At 34.2% G+C, this 18,990-nt stretch overlaps 5 protein-coding genes across 6 annotated transcripts; 4 read left to right on the top strand and 1 right to left on the bottom strand.

The window, feature by feature from the left end:
• The first annotated feature begins 100 nt into the window (after nt 1-100).
• LOC148252816 (uncharacterized) lies at nt 101-1,364 on the top strand. The gene has a single exon (XM_088209591.1). The coding sequence runs from the start codon at nt 211-213 to the stop codon at nt 901-903; it is 693 nt and encodes a 230-aa protein (XP_088065717.1). The 5' UTR covers nt 101-210; the 3' UTR covers nt 904-1,364.
• A 3,816-nt stretch (nt 1,365-5,180) lies between these two features.
• EDA12 (embryo sac development arrest 12) lies at nt 5,181-8,192 on the top strand. The gene is made up of 4 exons (XM_022036794.2): nt 5,181-5,668; nt 5,852-6,034; nt 6,229-6,457; nt 7,663-8,192. The coding sequence occupies exons 1-4, from the start codon at nt 5,432-5,434 to the stop codon at nt 7,815-7,817; spliced, it is 804 nt and encodes a 267-aa protein (XP_021892486.1). The 5' UTR covers nt 5,181-5,431; the 3' UTR covers nt 7,818-8,192.
• A 137-nt stretch (nt 8,193-8,329) lies between these two features.
• Nucleotides 8,330-15,192, top strand: LOC110810582 (exocyst complex component EXO70A1). 2 transcript variants are annotated; one of them, XM_022036783.2, is made up of 11 exons: nt 8,330-9,568; nt 9,909-10,004; nt 10,421-10,626; nt 11,025-11,270; nt 11,827-11,965; nt 12,039-12,251; nt 13,006-13,211; nt 13,666-13,863; nt 13,942-14,041; nt 14,547-14,785; nt 14,879-15,192. In XM_022036783.2, the coding sequence occupies exons 1-11, from the start codon at nt 9,410-9,412 to the stop codon at nt 14,994-14,996; spliced, it is 1,920 nt and encodes a 639-aa protein (XP_021892475.1). In that variant the 5' UTR covers nt 8,330-9,409; the 3' UTR covers nt 14,997-15,192. The 2 variants fall into 2 exon arrangements, with proteins under 2 accessions (XP_021892475.1, XP_021892476.1); XM_022036784.2 differs by lacking the exon at nt 14,879-15,192 and having other exon boundaries at nt 14,539-14,778.
• A 1,553-nt stretch (nt 15,193-16,745) lies between these two features.
• On the top strand, nt 16,746-17,276 carry LOC110810557 (uncharacterized). Its single transcript, XM_022036747.1, has one exon. The coding sequence runs from the start codon at nt 16,746-16,748 to the stop codon at nt 17,274-17,276; it is 531 nt and encodes a 176-aa protein (XP_021892439.1).
• A 733-nt stretch (nt 17,277-18,009) lies between these two features.
• On the bottom strand, nt 18,010-18,696 carry LOC110810558 (uncharacterized). Its single transcript, XM_022036748.1, has one exon. It carries the CDS (start codon nt 18,694-18,696, stop codon nt 18,010-18,012), a length of 687 nt encoding a protein of 228 aa, XP_021892440.1.
• Nucleotides 18,697-18,990: the final 294 nt, after the last annotated feature.

Here is an 18,990-nt window from a genome sequence, read left to right as displayed (position 1 = left end):
CAAATATTAACTTCTATTCCTAAAATACCCCCACCGCCATACTAAATTTACCAAATATTTACCCTTAAACCCCTCCTCGCGCCATCTCTATATAAAAAAAAACCCTTCCTTTCTTTTTCTCTGTTCATAAACTCTCTCTTCATGTTCGCTTCTCTTCTCATTGACCCCTCCTCAAGAGTAAATTAATCCTCGCCAGAATCTGATTTCACCATGGTGGAGATCGCCTCCGGGGTTTCTTTCCCGGTGGTTTTTTTCGACGGGGAGCGTGAGACGAACATCGGAAACGCTGTCGTTTACCCAGATATGGATTTCAAGTCGTTCCAATCGGTTCTCAGTCAGAAGATCGGTATCTCTCCTCATCAGTTCTCCGTCTACCTCGCCGACCAGAGAAGTTCCAGGTCGCCTCGCAAGAAAATCCCCATCACGGGTAAGTCCAATTTTTCTGCAATCTCTCGTGAAAAAACGTGCATCTTCCTCGTCGTGTTAAAGCGTTCCAGACGCGAGAGGAGGCGCAATAATCCGTCGGCGATTGTTCAGCAGAACAAAATAGAGCCTCCTGCAAACGTGATGATTCTAAAGAGGAACCATGTGGAAGACGGTTTGTTCCATGGGCATCACATGTCGGGTTTCGGGTCTCCTATGGAGGATTATGAGAGGAGGCTGAGGAACCTGCAGATAGAGAAGGAGATTTACATTGCAAACATGGGTCTGGGTAATCTGAGCTTGGTTGGCAGAGAAGATGGAGATTATATCGGCGAGAGGAACCTGAAGAGTGATCTGGTTTGTGAAGAGTGCATGAGAGGAGATCCAGGATTCCATTGGTGCGTATACGATACCGTGACTTTCGGGTTCCGATCATCTCCGGCCGGTCCAATTGCCCGACCCGGTAAGAGACCCGATTAAACCTTATGATCTGTTAGTTTCCCTTTCAATCAAACTGCTGATTTCTGTGAATTGAAGAGAAGGTATCCGGTGTGGGGTTGTACACCATTAGAACAGATGGTATATAGTCTTCTTCGTTACTACATGACAATTAGGGTACAGCAGAGTCCAGGCGTTTATGCTTTACACGAGCTTCGTAATTTTTGCAGAAGAATTACCTCTTCTGGTAAAAATGGAGATGGGTTTTCTGAGATTGAGATTTTTGGGGCTTGTATGGCACCAAATTCCCAATCCTCTTTTTTTTTTTTCCAGGTTTTACAGGCTTCTAATTGAAGAAACAAAACAGGAGAAGATACATATTGAGAGATTGAAATAAATTGATGCATGGAATATAATTAGGAAGTTCGATTTGGGATTTTTCTTGGATGGCAAACAGTAGTTTGGCATCAGATTAATGTGGTGAATTTAAGCATCATTTACTATTTTTCTTGTGGGTTTTTTGGTGTTTTGATTTTTCAACACTTGAAGAATTTGTAAGAAGCTTCTTCCATGGAGAGAAGGAACCTCTGTTAAACTAGCTCCACTTGAAAAGTGTAGAGAATTTATCGTAGTGAACTCTTTTATCTTTCTCTTCTTCCTGCTTTTCAATTTTTTATTTTTTTTAACATGAAATATTATTGATTGAGTTGGTACCTTAGTTTTTCCTTATATTAAATATTTAATTTAATTTGCAAATTAATCCTTTGATTATATATAAATTACGATATATACATGAGATTATTATTATTATTTTTTGTTATAATTAATTAATTTAGATTTAGATTTAGATTATTATTAACGATGTGTCCAGATGTTAATGGACATTATCTTATGAGATAAAAATTATTTTAGTCAATATAAAATATAATTAAATTGTAAGATTATATTTAATTCCGTAACCCATTTGTGAACTTGCTTTTGATTACATAAAATAATTAGTTATTTATTTATTTATTTATTTAAACTATTAAATAAATAAATATTCTGTGGCTTGTTACGAAGTTACAGAATTTAAGCTGTAAAATAAAATTGATTTTATCTAAATATCTACTTTTAAAACTGAATTTCCACAATTTATGAAATTAATAAAAAAAAAACAAAACAATTAGGTGTCATAATTACGTAATCTACACGTGTCATCATCTTCGACCACAGAAAACCGAACTCTGTTTGGGAGTTAGGGTGGGGGGCGGGTGGGAAGGGAATGGAGGGGGAGAAAAAGGAAGATATTTTATCTTTTTAGAATAAAATATATAAAGAGAAAATTTTGTTGAGGAGAAATTAGCGGAATTATAACAAAAAAAAAAATTGTCATTTAAAACAAAAAATATCTGAAATGTTAGAAAATACGAGTCTAAATATTTAAAAAATATTTAGAGATTTATATAATTGTGTTTGAAATATCCATAAATATATATATACGAGTATTTGAAATGTTCAAAAAAACAAATAATAAAGTTGAAATGTCTATAAATATATTTTTGTTATTTAAAAACTTATGGTTATTGTCCCGTCCGAGGAGTCAAAAACATTTATAAACATATGTTTAGCTATTCAAAATATTTATAAATAATACAAATATTTGAAATATTTATAAAATATATCACAATATGCTAAATGAATAAATAATAGTAGAACAGTTGTAATATATATATACGCTCATTATACACAATATGCATGCATTATCTATGTATAGTATGTATAAGCAATGACTAAAATAATGATATAGTTTATGTATTGTTATCTTTATCTTATTTTTTAATTAGGTAGTTTCTATGTGTTATATATAATATCGTAAGTAAAATAGTGGAAGATATGAATTTTATGAACATGTCTAAAAGCTTAAATGGAATACTAATAGACATTAATTTTAATTTGATGGCACGTGCAAGTATTTGATTTTGAACAAAATGACAATAACTATAATTTATACGGTCCAAATAAGTTGCTCAATATGCGTAAGTAAAAGCACAAAGCTTCAAGAAATTTGTAGACGAAAAAAAATATACTTTAGCCGATACTTGATTTTAAATATTTGAGTAGACGATGAATAACATAAAAATCAAGTGCGTTGGCCTAAGAAAACATATTGACTCAGCTTGTGAAAAGCATAAGCAATATTCAACTGGGAGAAGACAAAACATTACAGTTACTAATAAGTTTATTATATTAGAAAATATTATAAAACAATTCTCTATCAATATTATTCAATTGAATTTTATAATCGATAAGAGTATAAACGAGTTTTGGTGCAAACAAAAAATATATATATATATTCTCAAGAAGTTACAACATATAATGGATTGTTCAAAATCTAATTGCAATCACTAAACATTTTGATAATAGTATCGTTAACATTTTTGTATTTCAAGATTTTGAACAAAATCACCAATATCACCTTAAAATTAAAATTGCATAATCTGTGTTTGTAACTGAACGAATATCCATATATTTTATAACTTATTTCAATTATGTGTCTACGAATTTTACAATTAGTACAAAAAAATCAGTTCATTATAAATTTTTTCCACGAATGTCGTTTCAATAACTAAAAACAACTCTATTAGCTTTAAATTTATAGTTTGCAAATACTTTTATTGAATCACGTGAAAAAATATCATATTAATTGGTAGAATCGTATAATTTATCGATTGGTCCATCGATAAACTCTAAGTTATTCTTCACCAACAATGCTATCATAATTTTTTGCAATAAGTAGCTTCGAAACCAACACATACATATTACATGTATGTATATAAATATTAAATTTATTTAGATGAACTTTTTTTAATTGACAACTTATATTTCGTCTATTTAACCTAAATTCAAAGAATGCCATATTTTATCTCTAGATTTCTCTTCCCTCCGGATTGTGAACTTCTAAACAAGTTAGATGGAATTTTGTTTTATTTTATTTTCCTCCCTTTCTCTTAATCCAAACATACCCTAAGAGATTTATGCATATCACTTCTGAAAATTTATTCTATTGATAATCTTTCCTAAAAGCGAAAATACCAAAATTGTGGCTTAGACCCTGTTTGGTTCGCCATTAATTTTATTCCATTTTTGTGTGCACTTCCATTGAAATTCAATTTTTTTTTTCTTTGGATTTGTATTTAATTTTTTAAAATTGGAAAATTCGGTCCCATATATGGCTTGAAATTCAACATGGCGAATAGAAATCCCAACTTGGAAATGAGTGGGGACTTGGGGATTAAAAAGAAAAATCACTTCCCCATAATTACTGTGACTTCATCATAATCTGCAAGCCAAACAGAACTTTTAATTACAACCTTTAAGTTTTGGTATTATTTTTGAAGATTATGATATATAATACTAAATCACTGCAATAATATGCTTCCAACAAATCAATAATTGGTTTGTGATTAATTCATAATTTTATACTTATTTTAACTACGAAATTACAAAAAATTCTTTAACTTTTTATTATCTACCAAGTTGATAATTTTATACTTATTCAAAATTTTGCTTGAATACGTTTTTATTATTAAAAATATATATAATGTTATCAAAAAGATGTTCGTATGACAAATGATATATTTATCTGTGTATCTTATTTTAAAGATATTGTTAGGTAGATACCACACCGATAATTATTTTATGTATTTTTTTATTATTATTTTTTTATTTTTATCTCTATATAATAACAAATTATTTATAAATTTATATAGATTCGATAACAATATAAAAAATAATAATAAAATTTATAATTTCACTATTATTTTAATGTTCTTAAGTTTTCAGCATTATCATCGCATTTACCGGAACCTGAAAACGTGATAGTGCGAAAGAACATATCAATAATGACAAAACGAGTCACGTGATTGTTATTTTGACAATATTTTTAAAATTTGATACCCACGTGAATTAATTTAACGGAATTAAACGGACCATTAATAACGAGGGTCTATATAGATAAAATTTGAAAATATATATCATATTTAAATTGGAAAAAAAATGATCTAAGTTGGTTTTATTTTATTTTTTTGAAGTATAAGAATTTTTTAGTTTTTGAAGTGTAAAATTACAAAAATTTGGAAATATTGCTTTTAGTTGTTATTGAAAATTATTTTTATTTAATTATTTATATAAAATATAATTTTATTTTATTTTTAAATAAATACACGCATAAATATATATTTTAAAAAATAAAAAAAAAACCAAAAATTTCAAACACGAGAACCAAACAAGGCCTCTACAGGTGTTCATTCTCTTTATCTAGTTTCTCTCTCCTTTTTAAAGAGGGAACCTGTAACGTCGTTTTGAAAGCAGAGCCTCCCTCTTCTTCTCTCGCTCTCTTTTCCCTTTCCAAAACCCAAAACATCCCGCTTCCGCCTCTTGAAATCCTCACCCATCTCTCTCTCCTAGCTTTCTTCTTCACAGAAAACTCGAGTGCTTACACTTCATTATACAGAGAAGATAACCCACAGGATATTTTGCTCATTCTTGTCTCTGGTAATCGGCTTGGATCCTCTGTTTCTCTAACACCATGGCTCAGAATCAGCTTCCCCCAAATCTGGACGACGGTGAACTCTGGCTTCCCTCAGATATGTTTCTTAGTGAAATTCCATCCAAGTTAAACACAAACGTCCATGGCCGCCACCATAGTTTATCCTGCATGGACATCGACATGGACAACCTCTCCCAACATTTCCATCTCCTCTCTTTGCTCCAGCACGCCCCACCTAAAACAACCACTCGGCCCTTAATGTCGCCAACTTTTGAGGTTCTCTCTCTTTCACTCCCCTCTTGTAGTATGTATTTGCATAAACGGGCATATGTATTTGTATGTATACATGTATACGCGCAGACAGAGTGATTTTGTTCGATGGGAATACTCTGCTGTGCTCGGAAGAAGTAAAGGACCTTGCATGGCCATCTAACTGGATTTTATTTTGGTGAATCACAGCGGTTTCAGCGGCCTTCTGCGTCGAGGAATCATATAGCGGGAGCTCCTGGTTTTTTTGGGTTAAACGGCGCCGGTTTTGGAGTTCGTGAAAGAGTTCCACACGGCGGGCACGGAGCCGAACCATTTTCCAATCGGGTTAAACCGGTTTACGAATTTCACCTTACAAAACCGACCCAAATTCAGGTAAAACATTGGGAAAAGCTAGAAACCCGGTTTTTCTAAAGCGGAAAATCAAATGTTGTTGTTCTTCTTTATGGGTTGCTTTTACTGGCTCGACTTGTCTCATCAGTGCTTTATTTTTCCTTTTCAATTTTTAGCTTTTGCAGCTTTAATGAGTTTTCTGCAGGTGTAATCATGATGGGTTGTCATTTGTATAGGTTGAGAGCTATCTGCAACTGCAAGCAAGAGCTAGGGTTCTTCACAGGCAGGAAAACCGCTTATCCAACAGGGTTTTTCCCGTAAGTGGTATTGGGGTCCGTGGTTTTGCGAAGGAATCTGGTGGAACTGGTGTTTTTCATCCTCGCATTCTTAACACCAGAGCCACTAACCCTAGCTCCAACACCAACACCAACACCAACACCAACACCAGTTCTAGAATGGTCCATGGTGAGTCATTAAACTAGTCCCCTTGTTAGTCTTTCATAATTTCCATTTTAAAAGGGTTTTTTTCTTTCCTAATCAGCATTTAACTCATTTGTTTTGCGCTAAGTTTTTATATGCATTTTGGGTAATTTTGTGTTGGTTTGCTGCAAAAGCAAGGTGGTCTACTAAGGCCTTGTTTGTTTTTGGTATTTTCTTTGCCTTTTAACTGTTTTTGGAATGCATATACTTTGATATTTAGGCTTTCGGTTTTGTTTGCTTCCTGGTTTGAGTATTTGGAAATATTTAAGACAAGGAAGGAGAAGATATATGTATACATGTATATAATTGAAAAATCTTGGATGATATAATTGGATGTTATATATGCCTGTGTTTGCTTACAACTTATCTTGTTTACTTCTGGAAGTTTTTAATTGCATGTATTAATAATTATCAACTTTACTAGTGGACTTTTCCTTAGATGACAAATAAAGGGTATTTATCATTTAGTCCCACAACTACAATAAAAATTATTTGTTGCTTGGTAAGAGTTTGCAGATCCACAAATGTGATTGTCACATTTAAACTTTGTTTTTATAATTTTTTCTGACAAATATTTAAAATGAACAAATCATGGATCAAATAGTATTATCGTAGTAATTATTCATCTTATGAGCATCTAATAATTACTAATCTATGCATATATGTAAACTTGGGTTCATTTTTTATAAAGATTTTAGGTGGTGTATTGCTAGGACAAGAGGAAGTCCAAAAAAAATATATTTGGCAACCATTTTCAATAATTGAAGTATAGGGTTAATTTCAAGTAAAAACTCCCATCTTCTTTATTTCTTCTGATTGCTTTACTTTCCTTTTATGGTGGGCTTTTGTTATACTTCTAACTTATGGTCTGAAAATTCTTCTTCTTCCTATACAAGAAACCTTCTGAAGAGGAAAAGGGTATTCCAAGAGTACATACCCAGTTCGCTTAGTAATTTTTCTGTTGTACTTGCAGAATGGTCTTCTTCTGTGGCTGTAAGAGGCACTTGATACTTGAGAAAGAAAATATATTGGCATATATTATGGATCTATAATAGAGTTGGAAAATAATTTCATGTAATTAAACATGGGTTAGAAATTTAAATTGATTTTTATTTGTATTTATAAGCTTCCATGTCCTGACTGGTTCATGCTTTTGTTGAGGAATTTGAGGTCCATTGTTGTTGTGACAGGCCCGAGAAATAGGCAGCGAAAAGAGGTGCAGGTTGATAATCAACAAAGAAGGTTTACGGAAGGGAAAGGGGCTGTTGCTGTTGTTAGCAAGGCGGAGGACTGCTATTACCATCTTCCTCCAGAGATAAGATTGCCTAGGGACTGGACTTACTGAGTTTGGTTCGCCCTTTCTTTCTTCGACGCAAAGTGGGAATCTTTAAAATATCAGTCGAGTCTTAATAGAATTATGGTCTTATGCAGGAGAGTAGATATAAGTTGAATAATTTTTTGGCTTGTGCAGTAGATTCAAGAAAAAAACAATATAGGTGTCTTAGTAGCAGCAGCAGCAGTAACAATAGTAGTAGAAGATTTAGGTTTATATAAAAGTAGTCAGTGTTTAGGTAGGTTGGGTATGTTCTGCTTTAATACAAAGCTGTTCAAAATTGCGGGTTGGAGCTGGGTTTGAGCCAGTTAGGCCAGAAGTTTAAAAGGTAGTGTGCATTTCGTCTGTGTAACCTAAAGCTTTGTACAAATAAATAAGTGTTTTCAAGTGTTGTGGTGCATAAACGTTGCTTCTTGGAAGACGCTGTGTGTCTTTTGTTGTGGGCATTAAATGGTGTTGTAGTGTGCCAGCATATACCTCTGCAAATTTGTCCGTTTCATGGAGTTAATTTTTCATGGATTGGTGAAAGGACAAACCCATGAAACATTAATGAGGAGAATGGTGCTCCAATCTTTACTGTCTTTCAAAATTTGCACCTATATATATATAGCTTGCTGTCCAACACTTTCAGGTGTTGATAAATTACACAACCCACTAATTTTTTACTGCGTTTCTGTCAAAAATTACAGAGGAAAGTTCAATTCACATGTTCTTTCTAGAGATTAAAATCCCACATCAGATTGTCTTTAAAAGCACATTTGTTTATATTAATATTGTGAAAGCAATGAACTCTAAGGTAATAGAAATTAATTCACAGGAAGCATGCCATGCTATTAATTGAAGCCATGGATATTTTATTTGATGGTGGAGTTGTAGATATATTGGTGACTGTGACATTGCTCCCTCTGGCATGTTTCTCAGACTGGTTGATTTTCTTTTCAACCTCCAGCTTGTCCCAAGTGCTTTTTTTCCTCCCATTCCCTTTCCCTTCCCAGTCCAAACAAAACCTGCATAAAATAAAAGGGAAATTATTGTTATTATTATAGTAAGGATTTTTAAATTTGGATTGCTGTAAAATTATTTATTAATTAATTTCTTTTAATCTTAATTAATTATAATATTAACTGATTGTTATGTTGTTATGTAGAGATAGTGGTAAGTAATGGTAACCTCCGCCCCACCCCATCCCATTTGCGCAGCGTTTCACCCAACGATAAAGATGCAAAACGCAGCGTTTAACCGAAGACAGTGATAGATGAACGCAATGTAAGCTGAACCCGGGGCCCACAAGGCTTCTGGACGGACCCACACAGGCGAACTGACGAGAAAGGAGAATACTCAATTTTATTCCTTACTAACTACTAAATAATTTGTCCCCTCTGTCCGTGCCGCGACGGGAAACGGGAAAAAGCAAAATAAGAAAAGCAACGCCTCAACTCACCCGCACTAAATCCCATTTACAATCAAAAACTGACTTTTAAATCACGCATTTGCGTTTGCATTACCATTTTCCTTTTCATTTCGATTTCTTGTTGATCAAAGCAAGCGGAGAAAGAGAGAGAGAGAGAGAGAGAGAGAAAGCGGAGGAAAAATCTGGTGACAAAATGGGGGTGCCTCAAGCAATGGAGGCGCTGACAGAGAGAGCAGCGTTCGTGAGGGAGTCGCTGCACAAAAGCCAGACCATCACCGACAGCATGGTCGCCATTCTCGGTTCTTTCGATCACCGTCTCTCCGCGCTCGAGACCGCCATGCGTCCCACTCAGGTTCACTCTGTTTGTTTCCCGACGAAGGAAAATATGAATTCAAATTTCTCATATCATATACTATCAAATGCACGACGAGATTTTTGGCTTTAGCTATTTATTTATGCGTTTCTTAGTACGTTTTTTTATCTCGTTAGAGCAATTACAGATGGAGCATTAGGGTTCTGGTTGTTATTTGTATCGTGGCCAATGTGTTTCTCTCTGCTTTTGAACGCAATAGATGGATCTAGCTTTTCTTCGTTTAAACATATATATTTTGTTTTTTTTTTTTTAAATTTACATTATCGGAGGCTTTGTGTCTTGTTCTTTATTGTGCTTTGTTTGGTTTTGTTGATGATAGATAAGAACGCATTCCATTAGGAGGGCGCATGAGAATATTGATAAGACATTGAAGGCAGCGGATGTTATATTAGCGCAATTTGACCTTGCAAGAAAGGTTTATTTCTCTGTCATTGTTCTTCATTTACTCGTCTCCAATAAATTTATTCTATGCTTAAAATTGTTTTCATCAGAATCCAAGCTTGTTCTTCCGCATAATTAGATATTACATCTGAAAATATTTGCTGCTAAAACAACATCTTGTTGTTTATCCAAACAAATTAAAAATGCACCGTAGTCTGTTTATCTAATTTTAACAAAGCAGGTTCGTGGAATCGTTGGTAATTCTTACCAGAAGTTCTGCTACTCGTTATAAGAAATGAGAGTCTTGAATGAGGTTAATGACCATAGCCTTTTCATCTTTGGACCATATTGTTTTGCTTTTGCAGCATTTGATGACTTTGTTCGTGTATTACACAATAGATTTATCATGTGATTCTCAACACTGATTTCCTAGTTAATTTATATGTTCAGGCAGAAGCTAAAATACTGAGAGGGCCGCATGAGGATCTAGAAAGTTACCTAGAAGCCATTGATCAACTGAGACGCAATGTTAACTTTTTCACCAACAACAAAATTTTTAAGAGTTGTGATGGGGTTCTTAATCATGCCAATAACTTGCTTGCAAAAGCAATTTCAAAGCTAGAAGATGAGTTCAGACAGATACTGACAAATTACAGGTTCGTTTCTTTTGCCACAGTTCACATAGACGAGTTCTTAATCGTGTCTCATGAAGCAGATACTGTTTCAGTGTTGTATCTGTGAAATGAACTGTTGGTTTACTACTGACCTACTTGCACGATTTGGTCACAACCTTGTTAAGTTCACCTTGTATGCGCAGCACTTTCTTTCTTCTTTTCATTTCTTTGAGTCTCTGAAACTTGAAGAAATTAAATCTGCAACTTATAAGTTTTGTAAAGGAAGATTATTTAACTTTCACTTTTTAACAGAACAGGAGTATGCTTCAGATTTTTTTTTTCTTGATGAATATTGCAATTCCTCAAGAAGTTTTCTTAGCAGCAGGTAGCATCATTTTCAATATAGACCACTTGTAAGTTGTGTCCTTTTCCCATTTCAGCAAGCCTGTGGAACCTGATCGACTTTTTGATTGCCTTCCCAACTCTTTGCGGCCATCATCAGAACCACCAGGGCATCAAGGTGATCCTGTTAGCAAACCTCATTCTGAGCACCATCATAAGAGGTTAGAAAATGCTGTTTTTACTCTTCCAACCCTCATCCCGCCCAGGGTTTTGCCATTGCTGCATGATTTAGCACAACAAATGGTCCAAGCTGGGCATCAGCAACAACTGTTTAGAATTTACAGGTCAATTATTTTTGCCTCCTTTCTTTAGTATTATTCATTTACTTCTTAGTTTTTGTTACTTTGACTAGAAAAACTTGGAGAAACATAATGAAAATATTTGCTAACAAGAAACTAAGGGATTCCCTACTAGTGACCAAAGTAAAACAATTGAACAAAATTCCTCTGCTGGTTGATAAAAAAATCTATTTTCCCTGGCACTACGATTTTGTGTGAGAAGTATGATAACCTCCAAACAGGATTTAATTACTTCAAGAAAAAATTCTCTACCATTGATTATTTCAACTATTTTCGGAAATTAGTTCAATGCTAATATTTTTTTTAACGATTGATATTCTACCTTTCAAATAAATATCAGAAGATATAAACATTTTACTAACTGATTCCAGAATGCCTGTGTTCAGAGAGAGGATGTTGTTCCTTTTATTACGGAAAGGATCACAATGTACTCTTCATGCAAATAAACATGACAGTGTTCCATTATGATTCTTTTCAGCAGTTACCAATTTCTGGTACTTGCAATGGAATTCAAAATAATTTTCTCTTTTTTAAATGTTAGGGACACTCGTGCTTCAGTTTTGGAACAGAGTCTTCGGAAATTAGGTGTGGAGAGACTTAGTAAAGATGATGTTCAGAAAATGCAGTGGGAGGTTTTAGAGGCTAAGATTGGGAACTGGATACATTTTGTGCGGATAGCTGTAAGGGCTTGTAGGAAATTCCATTTGCTTGATATTATTTTTGTGACTTTAACTTATCTTAAGCCTGAAACAGGTCAAGCTGCTGTTGTCAGCGGAAAAGAAGATATGTGATCAAGTACTTGAAGGTGTTGATTCACTGAGAGATCAATGTTTTGCTGAAGTCACTGCGAACAGTATGGCTGTGCTCCTTAGTTTTGGAGAGGCTATTGCGAAAAGCAAGAGATCACCTGAAAAATTATTTGTTCTCTTAGACATGTATGAAATAATGAGAGAAATTCAGCCAGAGGTATGGTAATTTCACAAGCCTTTTCACTGATATTTAAGAGAAATAAAAATTGATATAACACTCAAAACAGATTATTCATACTTTCGACGAACGGGTTTAGATATTTAAGAGAGGAAACTAATGTGGTAATTGTCTCCCATTCTGCTCAATGGTCGTACATTTTTGCTGTTTAATAGATGAACTTGGTCTATGCTTTAGTATTCTTCTTTCTAAATTTCAATGAATTAATTTACTATAAGGTTTATTAATGACCTCAGTTGTCTCTGATTATGGAGAGCACAGAATCAGTTCTGAGGATCATCAGTTTCTAAATTTGAGATTCAGTGACGTGTCCATTTTTTATGATTTAATGATCTGTCTTCTTTACTTTGTGTTCGCTATGTACTCTGAGCAATTGACTATACTACGTCATTAACGCTATAAATCGGGAAAGATCTTGTGGACCCTTTTTGCCAATAAGACCTCGAGTGATTTAGGGGTGATACGTGACTGGTTATGGTGATGCCTTTTGGATTTTTTGAGAATGCTTTTCAAAAAGTTGTGAAAAATGAATTCCTCTGTTAATTTGTGAAGCTTTGTTTTCGGATAATCTGTTAACTTTTTACGCAGAGCAGGTTTCTAGGGTTAATTACTATCTAACGAAATGATGGTATAAAAATATTCTGAGAATAGATGCACACAAAGTCATATTACTTTGAAAGTAATACTCTTTCTTTTTTATCCTTCTTTCTTCTTCTCTTTTGGTTTGATACAGGTTGAAACTATTTTCGGAAGTAAAGCTTGTGTTGAAATGCGGGAATCTGCTGTGAGTTTGACGAAGCGACTAGCCCAGACAGCTCAAGAGACCTTTGTGGATTTCGAAGAAGCAGTTGAAAAAGATGTTACAAAAACTGCTGTTCAGGACGGAACTGTACATCCTTTGACTAGCTATGTGATTAACTATGTTAAATTTTTATTTGAGTAAGTTATTTTTGACTTCTTACACAGCTTTCAATTTTTTACCAACATTTTCTACTTAAGTTTCTTTTTTATTTGTCATCTGTCATATTTTTAATTCTCTATTAGTGGGTTCATAGGGTTTAATATACTCTTTAATTCTTCTCAAATTGTTGCTTCTGTATATTTTGCAAAAGATGACACTTGCATGGTAGACATTTCCGTTTTCCTCGACCATAATTATGCTACATTACAGCATATCATATTTGTTTATTGCAATTCCCTGTCTGGTCGTTTGTGCCAGGTTATTTATGTGCTGATTATTTCTTAACTCTGACATTAGTGGTTTATGTTCCCATTGTACATTATCTTCTGCTGCAAATTCATTCAATATTTGATAGTCATCATGGCTGCATCAAATGTATGGGCCTTTTTATGCCAAGACTGTGGATTTGACTATTGTTATCCATTTTTGCAGCTACCAATCAACATTGAAACTACTTTTCCAAGAGTTTGACGAGACTGATCCAGATGCTCTTTTAGCATCTATAACTACAAGAATTATGCAGGCTCTACAGACTAATCTGGATGGAAAATCCAAGCAGTACAGAGATCCTGCACTGACTCAATTGTTTCTTATGAACAACATCCACTATATAGTGAGATCCGTCCGAAGGTTGGTTTGTCTTTAGCTTGTTTAATCAAAATCATTAAATTCAAGTTTATGTATTGTGGCTTTAAAAGTCATTTACAGGTCAGAAGCAAAGGATATGTTGGGGGATGACTGGGTTCAAATTCACCGAAGAATTGTTCAGCAGCATGCAAATCAGTATAAGAGAGTTTCTTGGGCAAAGGTTTTGTCATCTGACATATTTTCACAATATCTTCAGTTTTTTATTTAAATTGGTCACATTATTCATCATCTTTCCTCATCGAAAGCTTTATTAGATACCCTGCCTATCAGATTCATTCTCTTCACATCCTGATTTAGTTCAAATTAGGATCATTGTTCTTGAAACTTCTATCTCCTTCTGCATGCAATGTGCTCTCTTTGTCTCTCTCAATTTTGTGTTTAACCTGTTTTCATCTGGTTTTATGGTGTCATTCGGATAAGTATGGCTTTTGGCAGCAACCTTCAAAAAGAATGCCAGACATATTATAGTTCTACATTACTTGTTTCCTTGTGATAAACCTCGTTATAGCTTCTTCAATTTACTTTTTTCTCTTCTCTTTGTTGACTTCAGAAAATCTTTCAGTAATAATGAAGTCCAACACTATACTAATATTCTGGTGCTAAAACTTTAGCTGGCATGCCAATATTAAGTAACAAACTAAGTTAATCATTTTCTAGATCTGCAGATTCTGCAATGTCTTACAGTTCAGGGAGCTTCATCGGGCGGTGGAGGTGGCATTGACACCAGTAGTGTTTCAAGAGCAATGATAAAAGATAGGTTTAAGACTTTCAATTTCCAATTTGAAGAGATTTATTCAAGGCAAGCGCAGTGGACAGTCCCTGATAGTGAATTGCGGGAGTCCTTGAGGCTAGCTGTTGCTGAAGTCCTATTACCTGCCTATAGATCTTTCATTAAACGTTTTGGGCATGTTTCTCTCTCTCTCAACTTGTTTTTCTCTTTATTTTCATCTTCCATCCCATGTTTCATATTCATTTGTTTATTCTTGATATGTTTCAGGCCGATGATTGAAAGTGGAAAAAACCCGCAGAAGTATATAAGATATACCCCTGAGGATCTTGAGCGCATGCTGAATGAATTCTTTGAAGGTAAAACGTGGAACGAACAAAAGCGATAAGTATCTGCAACAATGTGCATTAATTGTTTTATTTGAATTGTTTAGATGTTAATTGGGATTTTTTATTTTCATTGTACAATTATGGGGGTAAATAATAGGCTGGTTGAATTTCTTCCTTTTGCTTTTAATTAGGCCCAAAATGAAGCTGTATACATTCCCTCTTTTTCTTTTGATAGAATCGTGTACATTCCTCTAAGCCCTTTTATATATATATATATATATATATATATATCATATATGCTCCTGTACATGCTCCTCTGAGAAAAACCAGGGATCCTGGCTTTATGTTTGTCGGTCAGAGGGAGTCAGCTGATGAAATTAGTGAAGTGCAAGTAGTGTACGGGAGCAATGATTTAAAATTCAAATCTGCTTCCATGACTAGAGGGCTAAGAAAAAATAAATGATTCTTACAGTCTAAATCATGGTCGTAAATAAAACCTTTTTTTTTAAAAAAAAAAATTATTTGAATAACTAGATTAGTTAGTGGATCAAATATTCTAATGGTAACAGTCCCCATGTAAGCCTGCGAGTTGAGAATAACTTTCTGAATTAATTTTGACCTGTGGGTTCAACTTAGGAAGAATTGGCTAGGTATGCTGCTTATCGACTGCATTTCATTAACTTCATTCACTTGGGCATCATCATCACTGATGTCCAATTTGGCTTCTAGGAAAATATTTTTCCTTTGTGAAGCTCCTATGTAGGTAAAATTTGTCACTACTCGTCTAACCATGTGCGATAAGATTAACAAGAGAAGGGAAACAAAATAGAGTCGTAACCGGAAAGAAAGGGCATCAAATTTGGCAGCTATTAACAATACAGAAACATGGTCTTTCAACATAAGTAGAAAATGATGTCAACATGATCGGCTATGGTCCCCTTATATATATATATATACATATACAATTCGTGTATTTAAAATCTTCTCATCATTCATCAAAAGTCCAGGCCGCATGAATAAGTCCAATATCAGCCAAGATGACTTTTTTTTTACTTGGGGCTTAAAAGGTAGTTTTAGTTTAATATTTGAGATTAAAATAAACACTCATATAAAAAACAATCATGAATCATCTAAAACAAAAAAAAAAAAAAAAAAAAAAAAACAATTTACTAATTCATCATTGATGCCAGAGATATTCTTCTTATTTACAGATAATTATATTTAACGGCATATTTAATTGTTTAATTGCATATAAAACATACCCGATTTATCGTTATTTTATTATAGATGTCCTTAACCTTAACACAACCTGTTAATTAATAATTTAGTTTCAGTAACTCGTGGGTATTATATGAAAACATACTAGAAATGTTTCCCAATGCAAAAATGGTTAGAAATTGGCACGAACACTTTACATTAAAACGAAACAAAAAATAAATAACACAATTCTCCAACAAATAACCCGCGTTGTTATAACACAAAACCACCTCTCTCAATTACATACAGTATAATATATGTGCGCATATATAGAACGATATCAAGTACTAAGCATCATACTTCACCTTCTTCATTTGTGTTTCTATCTCTGTGTTAGATTGTTACATTAAAAAAAAAAAAAAAAAATCATGGCTTCCTCTGCAAGGCTTCTTTCCGGAAACCCCATTAGCGAATCTTACAAAATGATGCCGGTGATGAACAACAACCATTTCTCTTCGTATAAAAAAAAAAACACCAAAACCAAAATCATTTTTCAATTAATCATTGTATTGATCACAATACTAATCGCCACTTACTCGATAAACTTGGCTATGGAGTTCTCCGTTTGTCCCCGACAACCCACTATTCGCATAAACTCCCTCTCCCTCTCCAACTTCTCCGTCTCGGAAACAAAGTTGGCCGCCGTCTGGATCGCCAACCTGACGGTGTTTAACCCCAGCATCGCCTTGCGGATCTCCATCGATGAAATCGAAAGCTCGATACTTTACAGAGAAGACAACCCTCTCTCCATAACTTCTGTCAATGGCTTCCATTTGGGGTTGAGGGAGAAAAAAGTTATGCAGATAAAGTTTCAGACGACCGGGTGGGAAGGCGACCAGCCAATAGTGGAGTACCCGGTGTTGAGGGAGATTGGTGGGGATAGGAGACGCGGAACGGTACCGTTTAGCTTGAGGATGACGATGTGGGGAACGAACGGCGGTGGGTTGTTACGGTGGTCGAGGCCTGTTCTGGTTAATTCTTATTGCTCTGTTTTGGATGTCGGAATGCTCGCCGGAACTGGAAAGGGCACGCTGACCGTAGATGGCCCCACTAATTGTTTGGCAATGATGCTTCTTGATTAATTTTTTCTATTCTTTTTTTTTTTTTTTTGTAAATACCAATTTCCATTTGCCCCAAGATTTTATTTCGCGCATGGGTGTGTACACAAAATCTCATTTTAAAAATAATTTTGGAAAATCCCCGATACTTACACGTATACATATAAATATATATATAAGTAATTCTTTTATACGGGATTAAAAATTCATTCTTTTAGAATATTAAATTTTTTGAATTATATATTTTTAGCTAGAATTTTTAAATCGTCTAAATAAAAAAATATACAATCAAACATTTAAACCATCTGCTGAAAATATTCATTTGCGTTAAAAATGTAACTATATACAGGAATCATAAACTTCATCATAAGTCTTAATAGTTATTTAAGAACCACGTCGAAATTGAAAGAGATAAATTTAACTAGTAAATTTATAATTAATATTTAGTTAAAATAATTAGTTTCACGTTTTTAAAATATATGAAACGATATTTTTTGTATATTTACGTACATATAATCAATTTTAACTCAAAAATTATTATTTTCTTTATTATTTATAATTTTATTTTTTATTCTCTTGTAAGAAATTCAGGAATTACATTCGAAAAATTAGAAAACTACTGAAAAGAAAATCATCTTCACTTGAAGTGAATTGAATTTGTATATACTTTCATATATATATATATATATATATATATATAAAGTATATTCAAAGAATTGAATTATAAAAATTAAAAAATTAATTAAAGAAAAACTAATCAAGTAACTAGCATCAAGACCATACAATCCTTGGGCCCACTCCCTATCAGCCGTCCATCATCAAACCCAACATCTAAACCGAGGCAATAAGGATTAACGTAAACACGCCTTGACCACCCAAACAGCCCTGTCCTATACGTGCTCCACATGGTCATTTCCAAGCTAAACGACACCGTTCCGCCTCTCCATTCCCCACCCATCTCCCTCAACACCGGGTATTCCACCACCGGCTCCCGACCCGTCGTCGCAAACTTCATCCGCAAATCCTTTTTCTCCCTCAACCCCAAGTGGAAGCCATTGACAGAAGTTATAGAAAGAGGGTCGTCTTCTTTGTAGAGAATCGAGCTTTCAATTTCATCAATGGCGACCTGCAAGGCAAAGCTGGGATTAAAGACCGTCACGTTGACGACCCAGACGGCAGCGAGCTTTTTTTCCGAGACGGTGAAGTTGGAGAGAGAGAGGGAGGTGATGTGGAAAATGGGTTGTTTGGGAAAAAGAGAGATCTCCATAGCCAAGTTTATGGAGTAAATGGAGACGAGAGCTGTGGCTAGCGTAGGGATGAAGTGAAGAATGGTTTTGAAGTTTTTTCTCGAAATGTTAGAGGATGGGTTGACGGTGAGTGGTAGCAATGGTGTCTGAGGTCGGGAATTAGAGTTTGAGGATAACAAATCTGCAGAAGAAGCCATGATTTTGATTCTCTGAAACAGAGAGATGAAGAAGAAGAAGAAGAAGAAGAAGAAGAAGGTGAAGGTGAGATAATACGTGAAACTTAGTACCGCGTTTGGTTAACACGTTATATTTGTTTGGTTTGTTTTTATGTTTATGGGTTACAAAACAGAGCAGCCAAATTTTCACCTTAGAAATTATTATTATTTTAATTTAAATGTCATATTATATTTGTAATTAAAAATTAATAAATAATTAATTAACAAAAAAAAGTTCTGTTTGGCGGCTGATGTTTGTTTGGTTAAGGTAATGAA

The sequence above is a fragment of the Carica papaya genome, chromosome 8, assembly GCF_054855325.1.
Source record: "Carica papaya isolate Zhongbai chromosome 8, ASM5485532v1, whole genome shotgun sequence".
In the NCBI taxonomy this organism is placed as follows: Eukaryota; Viridiplantae; Streptophyta; class Magnoliopsida; order Brassicales; family Caricaceae; genus Carica; species Carica papaya.
The sequence above is the reverse complement of the archived record's forward strand: the minus strand, read 5'-3'. Positions and strand labels throughout refer to the sequence as shown.